This window comes from Typopeltis vanoorti, chromosome 20, assembly GCF_054136105.1.
Source record: "Typopeltis vanoorti isolate ZY-2024b chromosome 20, IOZ_Tvanoo_1.0, whole genome shotgun sequence".
Lineage (NCBI taxonomy): Eukaryota > Metazoa > Arthropoda > Arachnida > Uropygi > Thelyphonidae > Typopeltis > Typopeltis vanoorti.
The window spans coordinates 66,117,147-66,138,414 of NC_143568.1; the positions used below are offsets into that span (position 1 = coordinate 66,117,147).

Below are 21,268 nucleotides of genomic sequence, written 5' to 3' on the forward strand. Positions count from 1 at the left end.
CTAAATAAATATCCAATATTTTAAAGAAGAAATAATTACACGTAGCTGCCTTATTAGTTGATTTTAAGACTGAAATGAAACAGTCGGATTTTCTTGCATGTTACTGCAATACACAAATTTTGGCATTGGGATTTCGTAATTAGTTGCAAGTACATTTTGGAGATTACAATGCACCGTGATAATTTCTTAAAATCAATCTTACATTTTTTTTTTCTATTTTTCACGTTGAAGCAAGCCACTTCGAGCCTCTAATAAGGAATAGTGGTCTCTCACCGGTCGAATGATATAAGAGAGAACAAAAAAAAACAAACTTATTTTAAAGTAAACGACAAAATTTATCGAGCTTTTTTTTAACGTCTTATCATCAGACTAGCTTTATTCGTTCATTAGAAACTATTAAAATAATTATTTGTTTGATATATTTTACTACACCATTCATTTAAAGGTTAGTTTCAGTTCAAATAGTTTTACAGGAGGTAAAAGAAACGAAGTATTTTTTCTGAACATTTTACCGAAATATCACAAATGAAAACTAAAAGGACTGTCGATTTTTACGAAACCTATTTGGTTAATGGTTGTTAAACAGCTGAGCAGCAAATTCAAAAAGGGTCGCCTTAAAGCTGAACGATTACTTTTCTTACCTCTCTCTCAGCTGTAAATGGTGTGAAGAATAAAGTAGCACATGGCTATTTGGCAAATACAAACTCCATTTTCTTTTCGAGAGAGAGCATACTTGCATTCTTTCTCTGAATTCAAGCCGAAACGTTTCTTAAAATAGAATTTCTCTCTCTCTCTCTCTCGTATGTACGCGTGAACCCAACAAATGTTACAAAGGTTAACAGTGGCATTAAAGATATCGCTAATTGAAGTTGTACTAATAATACTATGATACACACTAGCGAAGACTACCATGTATTGCATAGTATTAATTACTTCATAATTGTAAGCAGCTGCTATTTCGTTTAGTTATAAGGATTTGATATTTTCTAAAGTCTGAGTTCTCTCTATGATCTTTTCGTTTAAATTATGAACACCAAGCTCTCTTCTAATGTCTATTTTCATATGGTCTAATTTTGTACAATAATGAACTAAATGTGCCTCCATATTATATTCATCTTTTTAAGATTTGTTTTAAAACAAACATCATCTATACACGATCTTCCTTGTTTAAAATCTTTGTTCTTCTGAGAGCAGATTGCTCGCAATATTTCAAATCTTTACAAAATGTATAGTATATTTATGAATAAAACTGCATTTAGTAAGCTTATTCCTATATGAATTCAGTCATTTCTATCTGCTTTCTAAATAGAACTTTAGCATTAACCAATCTGACGGAACTTCATATCCCCTCAAACATTATTTATTAACTTGAAGAATCTGATGTAAGTATTCTTCATACTTACAAAGCAACGTATTTATTTCATTTAATCGAGTTATTTTTATATTTTTAGACACCTTTATTGCCCCTTTTTTCTTAGTCCTAATCGAATTGGTTCGATGTCTGTATCGATGTCCTCATTGTTATTCTCTATTAATAAATTTAGGCCACACCATAAATTCTTATAATTATTATTGCATGAATCCCAATCAAGAGAAGCTGTGAATCCTCGTGTGCATTTAATAAACCAAGAATCTGTTGGAATCAAATATGGTACTTTTTCAAGATAATTTAAGGCTTGCAAATCCATAGCACAGTGGGATTCCTTACTATAACCCTGCCAGTGAGAGAGGGGACATAATGTTATATTAAAGAACTCGATATCCTTTATTATATTCCGTTTCCCTCAAAAATTTAACCTTTGACCTCATTTATTTTGAAACCAATTCAGCAATTAAGTAACGTGAACAGGTTAAAAGCTAAATAATCCGTAACTTTGCTTTAAATACCTAAACACTTTTTCTAAAATCACTTCAGAAGTCCAATAAGCAAGATGATGTCTCATAAGAGATAAAATTCATCTGCAATCACATGATTTGAACCAACAGTTTGCTATTTGTGAAGTAGCGACGCTATCACTTGACTACTAAATCCGAATGGGTTGCTGCTCAAAGATTTCACCTCCTAAATGTTGAGCTTTATACTTTTTATATAATTAATAAAAAAAAATTAATGCAAATGAAATTAAAAGTATCAGCTTTCTATGCGAATTATAGCAAACAGTACAAACTGTATTACAAGAAATGGTATAGTTTGTACTTCATTATTGTTTGAAACCTGTAATTAATTATAAAATTACACTGTGTAATTATAATTACGCAAAACCCTGTAGTCCGGAAGATAAGAGCTTAGTAGCTCAAATGGGGGGGGGGGGTGTTAATTAGGAATCCAAACTATCAAAAGTTCCTGAAAGCTTGTTTGGAGGATAACCACGATTTTAGTTGCGCTTATACACGCATAATATGTAATAAAAACATACTTCTTATACATTACATAATGGAAATTATTTTTATAATAGTTGCGAAGCACCATTTTCCTGATTTTTCCCTTGTGCAAAGATTTACCGTGCTTCTGCACACGCTGTTCATGTGTTTTATTATTCTTTGCTGTGAATCCGAGTCGAATATAATTATGATACCTTTTCCTATCGGTCTCAGCAGAAGAGTAAAATGAAGACAGTCTGCGGAGACATAAGATTCAATATTCCAGTTGTCCTCAAACTAGTTCAAAGTTCGACCCAAATTTTTCATGATTCATTCGTTATATTTTAAATTTAAAATATAACAGTTCTAACTCAGAAACCGACTGAAAAAAAAACTAGAAAAAAATTTCCTCTAATCGGTGACTAGAACTGAATTTAATACCGCGTTTACCTTAGCGGTTTATCTATGGACGGAAATGCCATTTGCTTCCCTAATTATAAATATTTTATATACATATTTCCACATTACGTATAAATCATATTACTTATAATAAAAAATATACTTATTATACTTTGTGATCAACTGTATTTAATTCAAGAAATCTTGTTGCACAAATTCCTTCAAAAATAATCTTGAACTCATGTAATCTAAATTAATCTTGAAAGTTTGAAAATCTTAATATTAAAGAAAATTTTAAATTTACCATCACTTTAAAAGGGAAAAAAAATATGAGGAAGAAAATGCATCTATGTTTCTTTAGTTGTTTTATTCACGGATATTAAATATATGAAACATATATATATATATATATATATATATATATATATATATATATATATATATTAATAAAATACAAATAGTAATTTTAGCTCAATTTTATTACTCTTCAAGTTTTGGCGAATTCCCCCCCCACACACCGGAAGCTATGGGGAACCCTTCCACTATGATCTACTTGTATCGAATACCAACATGATAAGTAACAGTCAACTGCGAGATACTCGTGCAATCTATTATAATCATACAATGTCACTTTGCACTGGCGTACAGAAAACTGCTAATGCATGCTGCATTGTAAGCTATTTACCCTTAAGCTAGCACTTTATTCTCTGTTAGTAAAATAGAGGTTATCTCATTTGCCATTTCAGATTGTTCTGCTGCCATAAAGCACGCAGGGGTGTGTCTTTTTATTGAAGCTCATATTAATATTAATGGAATGTCTAATGCTATCATTCAAGCAATCGATAAAAAAGGTGAATTACGAAAGAAAGTTTTGAGATGCTGGTGTGATACACTGATAATGGCGAATTACTGAAACAGCGGTGTTTTTAAGAAAGGGGAGTTGCCGAAACTCAAGTTTGAATATAATATAATAACAAATTTAATGAAAAGCCAGAAAATGTTTTTTTTTTAATTTTTTTTATTGTACAATCATGACTAAACAGGAATTCTGAGTTTTCACTCAGATGATGATGATCATACTGATACTAAATGACAAACATCTATATATTTTACTGGCTAAGAAAAAGATTGTTAAGTTCCTTTTTAATGCAATTTTCTAAGCTAAAATATGTAAATCCCATTCTTAGGATCTTTCGATTATTTTCTTTTTTATTATTAAGTGTTCAATTTATTTAGAATTAACGATGATGCACCTAGAGATGCACCATCATCGTTAATTCTGTATTAACACCTGTATTAATGAAGATACCAACAGGTTAGAAACATTGCCACCTACAACTGAAGCTCACCTCAGCTAAAAAAAGAACGCACCTCGCCTTTGACAAGGTTTTGACCACGTCTTTGAAGCTATGGTAAACACTCTTCTTCCCAATGCGCACGGAGAGTCCCTTTTGTTTACGAGACTTTAACGGTCTTTGATGAATGCCTATGTAGCGGCAGATAACTAGCTTTTTTCCGTACCCTGTATATATATATGTGTCATTGAGAGCACTGAAAACAGGGCTCCTTTTACATTTTCTTAGAGGGATCCACAGTTTTACAATTTTCTAAGTAAATCTTGATACTTTCATTAGATCCGTAAGTAGCAGTGGAAAAAATCGGGTGATTTTCGTCCCTGATGTAAGGAACATTTCTTCGAAATAAAAGGTGTTGACAACCGAAGGTAAACTAGCAAGTCTCGTATTGAGACAGCAAGGTTTAAGAGCTACAGACAACCAATCGGAGATGAGAACATGTAGAAGACAGGCAAGGATATCAAGTCATAATGAGCTCCAAGAGGTGGTCTGAATGCATGTCGAGTCTAATGGACAGAGAATCTAGATCCGTATTAGAAAGATTACCTGATCTGAATTAGGAACTAGATTATCAAGAACCAAATCCAGGGGGGGAATCCAAACATGGATTAGGATTGTTTTAAAATGGGAGAACTGGAATAGGAAATTGCACGTGGAAGACCTGAGAACTACATCAGGGGCAGCCCCCTCCCAACTAAAGAAATGAACATAGCAATAAGAGATTTCGTTGCATTCCAATTTTTAATGGCATTTTACACATGAAGGACTGTTCAGTCTATAAATCCATTGGTTATCATGGATGAGCAGAAGGTTGATGAGAAAGAAGAAATTTGCTAACATTGAGATTATACTCTCTAAGAATTGCAAAAGTGGATGAAAAAGCAAGACGAAGAAAATTTATTTTGCGAGTTCCGACTAACTGTAAAGAGGTGTGGAATAACCACTTCCGATCAAACAGGCTATTTTAAGTTGAATATTAGATAATTGCAAATCCAGGGAATAACTACCAGTGGAACGGAATATTATATAGAAGAATATAAAGAGAAGGTGGCAGAAGATAGACGCGTATAAGATATTAAAGCCATTTTATAGGACAAACACTGAAGACTTTTTTTTTTCAGTACATGGCAGGAAGGAAAATAACCATGGAAATTAAGTGTGGTAAGCAAGGATGTTGGGACTAATTTTTTATTTGAAGGGTAGTGAATGGATGGATGGAATGGATTACCAGTGATTGTTTCGTCAGTGAATGAGTTTAAGGAGAGATATGATAAGTATTGTGTGAATAATGGATTCTCCCGCTAAGCGTCCTCTGGCACCTTGGAGATACCTATATAATAATAAAAGACGACGAAAAACATTCATCTCTGGAGAATGAATCGGAACAATCAGCGATATGTCATCAGGACCGATGACTTTTTGGTATCCATTTCGACAAGATTGTTTTGATCTCTTTCTGAAGGGAGGAGCATCAAATGCCTGGAGTCTGAAATTATATCTCATATACTCTGAAATAATCTCGATTTTTTTTCTCCCTTCCTTGGTACAATTCTTGAAGAACAAAAGTTTTGGATACATAGACATGTTAAAGATCATTGTACTTGAGATTTGTATAACCACAAGCAACAATGCGATGAGAGGGCTTTTGGAGGATTGATCCACAGGAGAAGAAATCAACAGGTTATGATATGAATGCCCTAGTAGACGATCAACGTTCATCGTGTACTTTTATACGAGGAAAAGATCAAGAGTGTTTACAGAGTGGTTAATAATATTCAGTATTCTGGTAGATATGTGAAATATTTGTGTAAGATTGAAGTGCAATGAAGTTAGAAAAGGAAAGCTAGTTGAAGTTGGGAACATTCAAATCACCAAAGAAAATGACTTCACTATTAGGGAATCTGTATAAGAGAAAATAAAAATGAATGTTGGTGGTAGAACAGTGAAAACAAAAGAATTTGATAGAATGAAGCAAAGAGATCGGCAACCAAGAGAATATTTTAAGTGTTGGATACTATTAGAACGAACATATGGACGATTGACATCTTCGAGATAAGAATATCCAAATAGTGTCATCAGAAAAGTGACCGAAGTAGTAACTGAAGACAAAGTTTTCTTAAGAAAAAATAAGTGTCATTTACCAGATTTGAAATGAAAATTAACATGACTGAAGTTACAACCGTATGTGTATAATGAATCTGAAAGATACTGGTTTGTCATTTTCTGCCCATTTCTCTTTGACTTTTCATGGTTGTTGCTTAAATTCAAACTGATTGAGATATGTAGAATGTGATAATCGTGGCGTGGAAAGCTCCCCCAGATAACACATAATATATGGACACAAAGATTATTCCTAGCACAAGGATTATTCGTTGATTGATCTGGAAGTTTCCTGATACGCCAACTTTGGGGGCAGTTAGTGGCTAGTCAGCAGGATAACTATTTTAAAACTAAACTCTCGAAAATATGAATTATTTGGTCTCTTTATGATATCTGACCGTAAGTCTGAATGTTGGAAAAAAAAAGTGCTGATAAAGAAAACTGGTACATTGTTATGAAATCCAAACATGGATTTTTGCTTCCTCCTTCAAGTCTCCAGTAAACAACACGCTGATATGGCCACGGTAATGAAATCCATTTACCTTCTAATGCTGCGTTTCTTCGGTGAATGTCCACACATGCACCTGCATTGGTTCACTATCAGATTTTCTCCAGTCTGACGGTTTAATACAAGTAAGCAGAAACGTTATTGAAACAATAGGTCGTGGATTCAATAGGATGGTGGATTTCATTGTCGGTGTAAGACCACCATACTTACCAGAGGCTTGAAAGCGGTTTGAAAAAGGTTCCATGTTTGGTTTCTCGAGCAGGGTTTCCAGATTATTAAAAAAAGAAACTTTATCCCACCCATGGTACTAAATGCACTGCATTTTTGCAACCTTTCGTTGGTAAGTCACATAAAAGCTGGGAAATATTTGATAGCCTGAGCATCAGCGCTTTAGACTTACATGATTTATGCCCAACAAAGCATTACAAATCATGCATTATATCTTGGCTGCCTAAAGAAGAATACAGAACACTTTAGCACCAGTTTTTAGTGAAGCAGTGGACAATCGCTATTAATTAGTTTTTTTTTTCGCCACTTTCATATTTTTTTGCTGGATTCTGCGTGAATGGCGACATTATTATCGAGCTGAGTATTTGTTAATCAGCGGCAAAATCATGTGTCATATTAATGGATATTTTGATCAAATCCCTAGTCATGAAGTATTAAAACGTCAGACTTCCAAGACGTCTTTTTTAACAATAAATAAGAACAATATTGTAATTTCAGTAATAATATACAATTATTAGATTCTGATCATATTCAGAATTTTTTGTGAAGTTTTTAAAATATAAAGCGCCGTGTTTACTCTGAAAAGAAGCAAATAAATAAAATAAAACTGTTTTCGCTTTTGTGAGGTAATATTATTTCTAAACTTCAAAAATGCCATTTCATTACGAAGATTTGTGAAGTAAAGTACCGTTGTTTGTTTGTTTTTTCTCAGTGCCACGATCCATTATTCTTCTCTGAGGCATAGAAAATATGGTTGAGAATTCCAGAATGAATTAAAGATGGTTGTACAGCCATGGTGTTAATTATTAGTTAGGATAATTAACAGTATAGGACACCGCTGTTTGGATTATGTAAGCCGGACGGGAAAAAAATCCTTGAAATCATGAAATGTATTGTTCTGATAATAGATAATGTATATCGCGTATGCTAATACATACTGCAATCTATTGTACTCTAGAAGATTATCAACTTTCAGAGAAGATGATGGCATGATCACTTGATAAAGTAGTTATGAAATGAACAGTGTTATGTACTATCATTTCTGCAGTTCGCATACATACCTGTAACATCGCTAAATATTGCATTTTAGTTAAGAGCTATGTTTACTGCTTTTTCATTTAAATGAAATTCTTTTTTTTTTATTTACAGTTCTCATTTTATTTAAATCTATTATTTATTTAAATAAATTTTAAATGAAACAGCTTTGTTATACGTTTACCCTACCGAGATTTCCACTCGTCTGTTTTCCAGTTGTGTTAATGAGAGAGGTATTTACATCTACACCAAACTAATAAAGTGTTCCTACACTCGGTACCAGTATTAACATTTTTACACATCGCTGATTTTGCTTCTGCAGCTCCTGTACGTTGTTATTCAAAAGAAAAACGTCTTTGTCATTGTTTAATAAAGCAAGAAAAATGCTGTAAGAATAAAATAATGATGAAATACTGTTTTCCGTGGTGTGCATGTTTGAAATTTAGATACCGTAAAGAGGTCATCTGGGATGCGATTCAATGTTTTTATTCCTCTCCTAAACACCCCGTTGTATTATCTTTTTATTCTTTTTTCATATATTTGTATACTTGAGTCATTTTTATTCTTTCGGTAAATATTATCAAACTGCCTCCGAATTTGTTGTTACAAAGTCGTTTTATTTTAAGTGTATATACATTTTGTTCTTATCACCGTTTTTTAAAGAATAATCTTTGATGCCCTAGTAACAGAGATATATACAGTTACAGCGACTACAGATCTTCGTTGATTCGGAACTAAATTCCGGGTCTTCTAAACAGAAGTCCTCTGTTATCTGTGTGGGATTAGACGCACGTCTCGAAAACTGTATGCTGTGTTATAGTAATTACTTTAAGGTCATTCTTTAATGAATAATTGCCGTTGTTATTTGATAACTTTTTTTTTTCATCATCTATTTCGGGATTGGGCTTAACACTGATGCCATCTGACGACCAAATCCGTCTACTAAAATAATTTCAAAAATGAATCAGTTTTTAACTTGTTGATTTTTATATAAACTGATATTATATTTATTCGAAATATTTATATGGATTTATAAGTCGATTATTAAAAGTCACTGTGATTAAATAGCAGTAGATAGACGAAGTGAAATGCTGTACAGATACTTGCAGAAGGTTATAACCTATTATTAAAACCTCTACGCAGATAAACAGCAAGGCAGTGGCAACAGCAGTTTGTACACGGAGCAATTAAATATTTTAGGTGTCACTGGCGTGTTCTGCAGCTCCCAATTTCCTTTCACTGCTGTAATAGTGACTCGTCTTCCATCAGTGATTAACAAGTTTCCGGATTGATGCTTATGACATGTTTCAATGGCTAACTTCCGTAATAAATGAACTACATACAACTACTTGTACTCCATAACCATCTAAGTGCCTGAATCTTAAGAAAAAATATTTCTGAAAAATGGCTTTCGAGTAATTATTATTAATTATTTTCAGGAATATTTCATACCAGCTTTTGACTTCGTTATTTAAGAATCTGCCAAAATGACAGAATATTATTAGGGAAAATACAGACTTTCGTTACGTTTATATAAAAGTAATGAAACTGGAGCACTCAATGTGCTATTCGTGGCAGTTACGAATGAAGTATGAGAAACATGATACCATTTTGGAGAAGGCAATGCTGAAATATAATTTTTGTAGCAGCCCTTGGTTACTACAAGGTTGTAATCATGAACATTGATTGCATTACATATTTCCCCATCAAAATAACCTTTTAGCAATCTATTTTGAACTTTCTAGAATCCCCATATATTTTGATATTTACGTGAACATAAAGAAAAAAAAATCCATAATCCCATTTAATATCAATACTAGCATTAGTATTCTTATTTTTGAATAATTTAGTTGTAATTTAATTTTAAGCAATTGTTATTATTTTTTTTTTTTGAAAACTCGGTAAAGATTCGCGTTTCCTTCTTGAGTACGCTCATAGATTCTGCATTGAGAAACGTCCACAAATTATATAACAAATAATGCTAGTAAACTCGAGTCGTCCCAACCTACAAAGAACGGAATGAAATCTCCAAATTAAAAAAAAAAAAAATCTAAAATCTGAAACTCTTTCAGAGTTGTCGATTATCATGGAGGCATTAGGAAGCAAAATTATTATTTCCGACTTTTCTAATTCGTAAAGAAATCGTATGCTGCCTTGTTAAATGAAGTCTACATCTCACTTGGCCACAAGGGTACAAGAATTCCCAATCGGTTTAATTTTTGTTCTCTGAGCTAACGATTAAGCAGCGTTCATAAACTTCAAATAATAGAATTCTGGTCTCTAGACACGCATGCATCTGTGGACTGATGACGTCAATACATTTGTCAGTCTCCCGCAGGGCAAAAAAAAAAAAAAAAAAAGTATATACCTCCTCTTGAGCATGTTTCGATCGATCCCGAACCATCATCATCACTATACTGCCATCATCACCACCACCTTTGTGTTAACGTCCGTAGCTAGTTTGGGATAAGGGGGATGGGCGGGAAGAAGGAACAAGGTTTCGTTGCAATACAGGCGGCGTCGACATTTTTCCTGTTCTTCTAACAATGTAACTTCCACGGTTGTACAGGAGAAAGATGCTTGAGAGATTAACCTGGAATAACGTCTCGGGATATGGGCAACGGTTCTTTCAAAGATGGGTTTTCGCTTCTGTTATTTCAATTACTTTAATTAGCTTGCAGCGAAGAAAGAATGTGGAAAATATAAATGTCTTTCTTTATAATAAAAGTTTATTTTCTATCTATACTTAAAATAGTTGTCCTTCAACATGTACTGGGAAAATAAGGGAAACAGACTAATCTAAACAACTGTGTAATGCATGATGTAGTTAAATATACCTAACGTGATGACGAAATTTAATTCTGAGCGGTACACTTTTCATATGAATTTCGTATGCATATCTGCTTTTTTTTTTTTTTTTTTTTTTTTTTTTTCCAAGCTATTACAAGAACACCGGAAACATAGTCGCCTGATCCGATTTATGTATATCAAGTGTACTGCACTAGCAGAAATTCATCGCCAGTAGAAACAATAAATAAATAAAAGAAACGCCTCCATCAAAGAAAACCATCCCTACTGAACTAGTTAAGTATACTAGTTCAGTATATTTTCCCGTGTACTGTACTCACATTGTACACATCTTTTAATCTTAATTTTATTTAGCACTCCTTACAGCTTCCATGTCTGAGAATCTCTACTCAAGGCTGGTGGAAAGTACGGCTTTAAGATATCACATATATAATAAAAAGTGGGTCATTTCCTTGAGTGGAGTAGGGACGAGTTTAAAGTATTTCTTAAGCAGTACGTTTTGGCTAAAGACATTCAGGACCATTTCTGCTCAAATCTTTTATTATTATTATCACCATTATAGTTTGCAACGGTTCAATTTATTTTGATATTAAATTTCCGTATTCCCGTGCTACAAAGTATTATTTATATTTCATTATAAAAAATTATGCCTATTAGGAAGTCATGAATCATATAATTATAATATTTGCCTTTTAATCTCGAAAGTATATATCGTGTTTTCAATGAATACTTAATTGTTAAATTCTAATAACATATTATTTGTAGATTATGTTTAGATATGGTTTTCCTTTATAACATTTGCGCAAGACTTATCACATGCTTTTCCCCTTCTCGTTGCAGGTTCTGTGACGTAACTAGCAAACTTATGCTATCATAAACAGATTGTTTCGTAGTTATTCTAACGAAATTAATTAAACTCTGCTATTTACTAGGAACTGCAATATAAGAAGGTATATTTCACGAAATTTATTTGCTGAAATATTTATTATTCTACTTCCATAAACTTCTGTTTAACAGCAGTTAGATATTAAAGCCAAAATACTTTTTTGCTCAGCCATTTCAACTATACTACGTAGTAGTTATATGGAACCAAATACAATTTCTGTCTATGTTTGCTCTTGCTAGTTCTGACGTCAAACGTTTTTTAGTTCTTGAACTAGAGAAGGTGGGTGTTGTGCCAAAAATATGTTTTCGGATTTCATTTCCGACGTTATTTTGGAACATTGGAGTGCACACCACGTAAAGATCATGCATTGGAATGTTGGAAAGCTGCACATTATTGTTCAAGGACGAGTTGATTATTATCAATAATCTTTTAAATTATATTAGCACTCGCATCTAGATAATAACTATTCTTTATTCCATCAGGTGGCGACACTATTTGGATGTGAATCGAACAGATTTATGGCTTAATAATAGTAGGAATTTACAAATAATCGCTTTCAAGTAATTATGATTTTTTTTAAGGTTTTTCAAGTTATATAGAGCGATTTATAAGCTGGTTTTCTTAACCTTGGGGGTAATTTCCACGACAAATCTGCAAAAGGAAGATAAGCTCGGTTTTAATCAGCAATTAAATTTGAATTTATTTTTATTCATAATATTTTATTTTTGCTAAAAACAGGAATAAAAGTCATTAGCTATTTTTTTAATATTTTATTTATTTTTTGAAGTTGTTTTTAAAAGAATAAACTCAGCAAAATCGACCACAGACCACATACGGGTACATATAAATACTAATTAGGATCAGGAAATGGACTTATCGTCTGCGATAGTGAGCGTGGCTTCCTACTGCTTTTATAAAAGTTAGGGCTAAAAGAATGTCGCCTTCTAACTTACTTTTAATATTCTGTATATGATAAACTTTTCTTTTGTTAAAATCTGTTATAGCACTCTCTAGCGGTATGAAAGAAACTACATTAGAAATATATAAGCTTACTGTTTGGATCTAATTAAATAAACATTACTAAACGGTGTATTTACGTATGAGTAATTCACAAACCTTAGAAAATATATATAGAGAGTAATTTACTTATTGGAGTATTTCATTGAAGAGTCGAAATATATGCATACAACCATGTAAAAACTTCTCTTTACCTTTAAATAGACTAAACAGACTGCATTAATAATTTATATCACAAATGGCATTTGAATGTAACACTGACATGTGCTAATTAAAACAAATAGATGTTATGATGATGTTATTACGAGTTTTCAAATGGTCAATGAATATTATAGCCTGAAGGGCGACATCACCATTCTGCATATTGGAAGCCTGAGGAACAAACTTTTCTTAGCTTCTGAATTACCTATTTCTTATAACCCATCGGGCGATCTTAATTGTGCCACAAAGTTACAATCTTCTTGTGGATGGGATCCATGTAGAAAAACGAAGTGATTATTAACACTTGCGTAAATAACTACTCATATTTAAATAAAAATTACTATCCAATCAGCTATTCACATGAATCACTGAGCTCGGAAATATCGATTTTATCTCATAAAACTGGATAATTCTTGCCAGATACTCTAGACATATTTAAGTTGGCATTTCCCAAAAATTTTGTAGCTTTGCTGTATATTCTGAACAAGATATGGTATTAAATTGGTAGTTGTTCTCTCTTAATTTATTTTTTATAATGAAAGTATATTATTTACCCAACATTATTTCTAAACCAAGTGTTTGGAATGACAATCAAAGGTTGTCATTAGCTGTTAGGAAAAAAGAAAAAAAAAAAAGTCGTATTTTGTATATAAGAACTATCTGTCAGTACGTGAATTACAATAGTTGTAGAAAAACCGGAGAAGCCTTTTACACTCCTGCAACTTAAATCAGCTAACGCCTTTTAGGGAGTAGGCGAGGTCATTTTAGTCCCAGTGTTGTAGCTAGAGTTTTTGCCACGCGGGGCGATCCCAGATTTTGCCGCCCCTCTCAATACACACCAAAAATACTACAAAAAGTCAAAAGGACGTATAGGGAAATAAATTAAAAAGACTATGTTTATTTCTGAAATAAAACTTTAATTCCAACATTCTAAAATGTTATTTTTCTTGCTTTTCTGTTAGCAAAATCGTCGATTTCATCACTCAGTTGCTGTTTTATAGACATTATAGCAAGATTTCTTAAACGCTAAAAAAGTGCTGCCCAGGGCGGACCCCCCCCCCAAGCTACGCCGCTGTTGATTCTATCTAACTTTTGGAGACTGAGTGGGCAGTTCAATCTCTACCGGTAGCTAATCTATCTTCTTAATTAATCTTAAGGCAAAAAAGAACGCCATGGTATCTTTGAAAGTCACTCACCATCACTAAAAACAGCAGAGTGGATAAACAACTGTTCGTCCAATGTTGATCATTCGCAAAATGAGATGTTTCTCACCATAGTCGTAATTTTATGATAAATTCTCAAGTAGTTAGTCTTATGTACTTCGACTGTAATTCATAACACGTCAAAGCACAAAAATAACCACTGCGTAGAGAAATATCACTTATTCGTTATCATCGAATGTATACGAGAGTGCATCATCTTAATAATACTAAGATTTACTGAAAAATCTACCCGGCGGCAAAGTACTGCTTTATTATTCTATGGGTCATAAATAAGCACAAATACAAGTTTCAACCTCTCTTATGATAAGCTCCACCTCTGCATAACATTGTTCGTTAAGCGCTGTGCATCTGAATTTCTTAAGAAGCTTGTCATACCTACTAGAAGACACTATGGAATGAATCTCTTAAGACAGCTTTCATTTAAGAGAATTCTCTAGTTGAAATGTTTCCTTTTTGTGGGGGCGAGGTTTGAGAATGTAGAATATACTTTAACTACTTTTGCGTAATTATCTATCCAATAAAACATTTTGTTGTTGAATTAGATATGTTACACCATGTTTCCATTGAATGATAGGTTCCGAGTGCATCCAGTAATTAATGCACGTTTGCTGTCGTCTGAAAGACCATCCATAAATGATGCGCTTTTAAATAAATTACATCGCCAAGACAAAGAATAGGCAATGTACACTGCAGGATCGTGTTTTACGCACGTCAATAAAGTGTGCAATATTATGTATTAATGCGATGAATTAAATTATTACTTCTGATTTCTTTATGAGGTTTGGGATTTTTGTATTTAATTCACTGATTTTTTTTACTTAAATCACTGATTTTTTACTTGAATGGAAATAAATAAGTAAAAAAAATTAAGTATTTATTTTCGTTTATTTTTCTTATCAGATGAATGAAACAAAATAAATCTAATAGCTTACTAGCGAAAGCAGATTCTGAAAATGGGATGGTTTTAAAAGAACGGAAGGTACTGAAATTTTTAACGACATAGAACACGAATGTACAGTGAATATTATAACGATGTATGTGTTCTCACGAACACAAACTTCATTCAGTCTTTCTGTCGGTAATATCAAAGCAGATAAGAAGTATCAAATCACCGCCGTCCATACGCAGACGAGGGTGACAGGACTACTTTTGAACCTGTGGGTGTATTAGTATCATTCCAAATTGGCACAGGTTGAACTAAGTCTCTATAAAAGAAGTTACAAAACTTATATGAAGTAGAACCTAGAAAGGCACACCAATAAAGAATTAGCTTAACTATGCAAGATCATTTTATGCATATATGCAGGTAAAGAAAACATGTTCGTAGTGATAGAAATACAGTTTCTAATTTATTTCTTGTATGTATTTTGACATTTTGCTATTCTATAGTAGCTCATATTTATTGACATATCAAATAACAAATATCTTAGTAAATGACACATTGATGTCATGAAAGATTTCGACGATTTTTTTAACTGAATCCAAAGTATGCGGAGAAAAACCGATTCATTACTAAATACAAAGACAGTTGCTAGTGTTAACTTATATGAAGCCTTAGTATCATCCGATCCAATCATATAAATGGAATAAATAGTCTCACAGACGCCTGTATTAGTTGCACCATATTATAATGAAGGATATTACGGATCCATCCATATTTTATAGCCAAATATAGAAAGAAACTTAAATTTCGAAATTTACCGGAGAGCTCAGAATGTAATCTTTGGTGTCGGAGTTGGCTTTGCATACGCTACTTAAAAGACACGAGCTCTGCCCAATAGCCCGTATGTTCGCCTTTTATTCTTGCATAAATTAGGTTTCGCTGACTTCACAGCTGTTTCTAATTGTTGATTCTCATCAGAGACCAGACAGAAACCTAAAAAAATAAAAAAATAAAAAAAAAACGACTTGGTAGCGGATATCGACTACTGGCTTCCCTTTTATTCGTGCGCCATAATTTGAAATGAATTAACGAGTTATAGCATTCAGTTATAGTATAGAACGCTGCCATATAGTAATAGAGATCATACTGATCACTATCAATACATGAACGAATAAATAAATAATATATGAAAAGATTTCCTAAACTATATACTCTCACCAAAAGGAAATGCTAGAATACTGTAGCATTTATTACCCATAAAAACCAAATTAAAACATCGAATAAAGTTTCTTGAATAAAGATCCATCGAATTTCTCAGAAATAATAATAAAATAAAATGAGACTTACGAATATCTTTGTCATCTTCATTTTTGGTTGGAGGCATTTTTGGTATTTTTTGCTGTTTCGGAGTAGCTGACTGCTTTACAGGTGTCGATCCCTCACCAGTAGTTGGAACAACCTTTGGTAGCGGATCACTACCTCCTCTATTTTTGTTATTATCTGTTGCTTTTTCTTTAACGCTAGTATGCCGCGTCGTTCGTGGCTCAGTAGGTGATGTGGACGGCACTCGATTCCTTAAGCTGTTATCAGTAACTTCAGAGGTAGTTTTTACTGCTGTCAGCTGAACTGGACCTGAGCGGGGAAAAAAACAGAAAATTGGAACAAAAACCTCCACAAAACAGAAACTGTTAGATCATCCCTGACATATTCTTTCGTTTATCATACAGATTGCTGCGGTGTATGATACAAAGGTTTCAGGTGCACATTTTCTATGCACTTGAAACTGCCTTGCGCTAACTCCCTAAATTAGTTAAATGACAATTAGTCGGAATGAAATAAATGATTTAATTTAGTCAGTAGAACTTGTTTTGGAGAAGACGATCGTTTCCTTTAAATTAGAATAAAGTTAAAACATCGAATAATCTCGCAAATGAATATTTCACCATAATCTCGAAACGAAATACTTAGTGACTAATGAAATAGAGCTCGAGTACTCTTGCAGTCATAATATTTCGACTTAGCTTTAAACAACAATAAAGCTCGCCAACCAAATCTCTCCAGTTTTGTTTTTAATCAACTGCCCCCCCCTCTATCTCCTCCAATAATCACCAAAATTGCAAAGAACTGGCCACTTAAACCCTTCTATTTATTTCCTGAAGAAGGGTTTAGGTGGGGGGGGGTAGGTGGGGGGGGGGGTTCCAGCTATAACAACGCTACAGCGCGAAAGTATTTAGCCTCCTCCAACCTGCCACCTTTACTAGAGAATCAAACGTATTATTTCACATATACAATATATCCAAGGGTTGAGTAGAGTCAGCTAAGTCGGTTCTTAATTTCCATTCTGCATTGTATATTTGAACCATGTTAATCCCTCTGTACAATTTTAACCTTATTTAGGAAAATTTAGTGGAATGTTTTTTTATATTTTGCAGACTGCAGAATTCCTGTGATTAAAACAACAAACTTAAAGAAGGCTAAATGATCGTGAGGATTATTCTAATCTCAGCAGCTGAAAAGAGTGCAGAGTTAGCAAAAAAAGAGATATTGTAAATCTCTGTCTTTATCTGTAAATCGAAAGAGAAAATATCAGAGGACAGAGAAAAGAAATAAAAAGAAATAGAAAAAGAAATTGCAGTCGTCGGGTGGAAATCAATGAATTAAGATGTCAATGCTGGTGAAATCAATGTGCTAACAGAACGAAAACATATTTAGCTAACTGCGTAGAGGAAAAACATGTAGTTAATGCGAATCTATCTCTTAAAAGGGGAATATTTGCATTGGTCGGAGACTTATCAGAAAGGCCAAATTCCCTTACAAAAAGACGCCTTCAATACAACGAACTGAAAGAACCAATGCAAACAAATTTGCTGCAGTTTCGAAACAAATTATCGAAAATAGTACGAAAAAAAACAATGAATGTTTGAATTGCCATTTTTGCCAATAATTTCCATTTAGTTAACCGTAAAACTGGAACAAATTCAGACTATACTTTGGGAAAGGTGTTAACAAATGAGGGCGAAATATTGAGACTATAAGAAGAATTGCAAAATACGGATTCTTTTTTTTTTTCCCCACTGACAACACTTCAAAAATTTAATATGCCTTACAATTCATATATATATATATATATATATATATATATATATATATATATATATATATACACACACACAGGGTGTTCGGGATAAATTTGACATATTTATAATTAATTATATTTTTCCGTAAGTTACATGTATTAACAAACACTTCTCTTCATTTAAAAGTTTGGACCCTTCTTCATTCATATACAAGATGTCAGAAAGGATGGATAGCTGGAACCCACCTGAATCATGGAAGAGAATAACTTGTATCATGATGATTCGTGCCCGCCATCAAAATAAGGATATTACGACTGCTGCCCAATGCTCCCTGAATACAGTAAAAACAATCAGGCATGAACTAGAGACTTGCAATGGTGACTACGAGGATGTAGCAAGAAGAAAGATCCCTAGCAGACGATCTGATTGCGTTCGTACAGCAGAATTCCTCGCAAATCTGCAGGAACAGGTGTTGAAGAACCCTGGCATTGGAATTCGGGCTTTGTTCGTGGAGTTGCTAACTGTAGTCAAGCCCTGGATAACAAGGGTAGCCAATGGTAGGCCGTATGTATGGCAGCAGGATTCGGCCCCTTGCCACACCTCTGGGAAAAGTCAAAAATGGTTGTCTGAAAATTTCTACGACTTCACCAGTCCAAATGTTTGGCCTCCAAACTCCCCAGACCTTAACCCCATGGATTATTTTGTATGGGGCGCCGTTGAAAAAGACACCAATCGCACTTCCAGTAATACAAAAGCCCAGTTAATGGATAAAATTAAAACAGTTTTTGCGGCCCTTCCCAGGGAGACTGTAGCATCAGCTTGTTCGAGGTTCCGAAGCAGAATTGAAGCTGTGATCGATGCTAATGGTGGTTATTTTGAGTAAATCTTGTTGATAGTGTTGTAATTAACTCTGCCTGTAATGTTTTTTTGTCAATTCATTAAATTTAATAGATACAAAGAAGATTTTCTTTTTCCTTACGAAACTGTCAAATTTATCCCGAACACCCTGTGTATATATATATATATATATATATAGTGGTTTGAGGGTGGTTCACGATGTAGGCTTAGGAATAAAAGACTGAATCAGCAATAAAATGATTTATACATTAAATGGATGGAAATTTCTTAGCGATTCGGAGGAGTGTGAATAGACAAAGATAACATGATCAAGAAGGGATATACGGTAAGAGGTTAGGTTAGAATGAGGAAAGGAGTTAAAAAGAACTACCTCCATTCACCATGTACAATATGATAGTTGAGGCCAAAGAGAAGAAAATGGATCGTGTTTATTCCCTGTAATGTTGATAACTGAAGGAGGGAGGGAGGGTGCTTGGCTAAAAATAATCGAACAGTTGGTTGGGAAAATTTGTTGCAAAGATAGACTGAGAACCGTTTGTCAGTATTCCAATGAGAACAAAACATAGAGACGACTTATTTATGGACTGCGGCCCTTTCCTCATTGCAAGAAATTCTATGAGGAATTTGTTGCCAGGAGCAACTAAGACTATGAAGCAGTGTATGTATGTATGTCTGTCTGTTAATTGCGGGTTCTTCTGGCCGGTTTGCCCGTTTATGTGGAATGAAAAACCCTTCACCCCTGTACGAGAACGGCTAGCTCGCCTTCAGCTGGAATGTCCTTATAAAGTTCGTGGCGTCCTTGATATGATTCGAAACCCGAGTCTTTCCAACCAAAGCATTGTCGATATTAATTGAGCGACAAAGTACAAAAATCACTGTAGCTAGGGATTATCCACAGGCCTAGTTTTGCTAGCTTTGCACGAAGGTGTTAGAGGATATTGTTTTGCTTCCTGCATTTTTGGTAGTCTGCAGAAAAATAGGGGCAACAGTTCCTGACTCCGAAAATGCAGAAAAAACAAAACATACATAACATGAACTGTTCGTATAATTTAAATAATTTGCAAAAGAACAGCTGGTTTATAAGCGCTACGATTCATAAACATCATGTCCTCATCTGTAATAATGATGTCAATTTTCAACCTTTAAAAAAATTATAGGTCTTGCAATCCATTCTCTCAAATGCCTTTTAAAAGCCCTCCTCTTATTCCACGTCTACGATTACAGGAACACGTGATTTAATACTTTTCATTTATTCCGAGTCTAACACCACTACAAAGCGAAAGGTCTAATCTCTTTTCAAAATGTTTTCCAGTTAATATATAAATAATCTTCTCACCCAATCCAAGGTAAAACACTCCCCTCCCTTTTTGTGTTCCAGGTGAAATTAGTGTATTAGTGTTTAGGCTTGGCATTTGGAGATAATAGCCAATAGTAATCGCCAAATAATATATTTGAAGTATTTCTAAAGGTCTTTCACCCTAAATGCGTGTGTGGGTATAAAAGAAACCTGTATCAAGATTTCATTTCAGTTGTTTAGTTAAAAATTAACTTTTTTTACCTCCCTGATTTCTGCGAAAGCAGAGTCAATCTCCCCAGCATCCCCCCCCCCACACTATCCAGAAGCTGCTCTTCGGAAGGGCAAAAGGGCCATTACCAGGAGAGAAAACGGGTTCTGAACTCATTACTGTTCGGTTAACTTTCTTCATTCTCCATATAGCTGACCACACAGAGAATGAAGCAACCCCAATAACTTCAGTCAAGAATGGAACCTAGAAAGATGCCTTTTCATGATCTACTACAATTTCAACACGAAAAAGTGCACCTCCTTAGTGCTCGTCATGTTCATCTTCTTCTTAACTTAGTTTTTGGCATGGTACTTCAAGAAATGCACAGCTAGAGGCTAATTATCTGTTGTGTGCTAAAACTAACGACTTAATTTCTTCCGCTCCTTAACAGTTTTCTTTTTTTCATCCTGCCTATTACTTCTCCATTAATAATTCCCTTTATACATATGTCAAGTATAAGGTGCCGTTGAACCGTCAGTGATCATATGGGAAAAAAAATTATTTTTATGAAGCAGTACATGTACATGGCTGGTTTGTTATAAAAAATACGTTTTTTTTATAGCCAACATATTTTTATGGAAATAAAAATATCCATATATGAGTTTCTAGCAAAATTGATCTTCTGTTGAGTAGCTACCAATTTGATAGGAATGATATTAAGGAATTCTCCGAGAAAACTTTAGCTTAGATGACTATAATGCAGGTTTAAGTTTCGGAATGACTTAGGGATTATGTCGAGGCAACTAAGTATGAAGTGCATGACA

At 33.8% G+C, this 21,268-nt stretch overlaps 1 protein-coding gene across 6 annotated transcripts in view; it reads right to left on the minus strand.

Moving 5' to 3' along the window:
* Pka-C1 (Protein kinase, cAMP-dependent, catalytic subunit 1) overlaps positions 1–21,268 on the minus strand; it is a 545,341-nt gene that overhangs the window by 339,352 nt on the left and 184,721 nt on the right. For all 6 annotated transcript variants that reach the window (XM_090410256.1, XM_090410257.1, XM_090410255.1 and 3 more), the window contains one exon: positions 16,352–16,636. In XM_090410256.1, the coding sequence (XP_090266382.1) occupies positions 16,352–16,636 (285 nt within the window). The remainder of the gene's footprint in view (positions 1–16,351; positions 16,637–21,268) is intronic.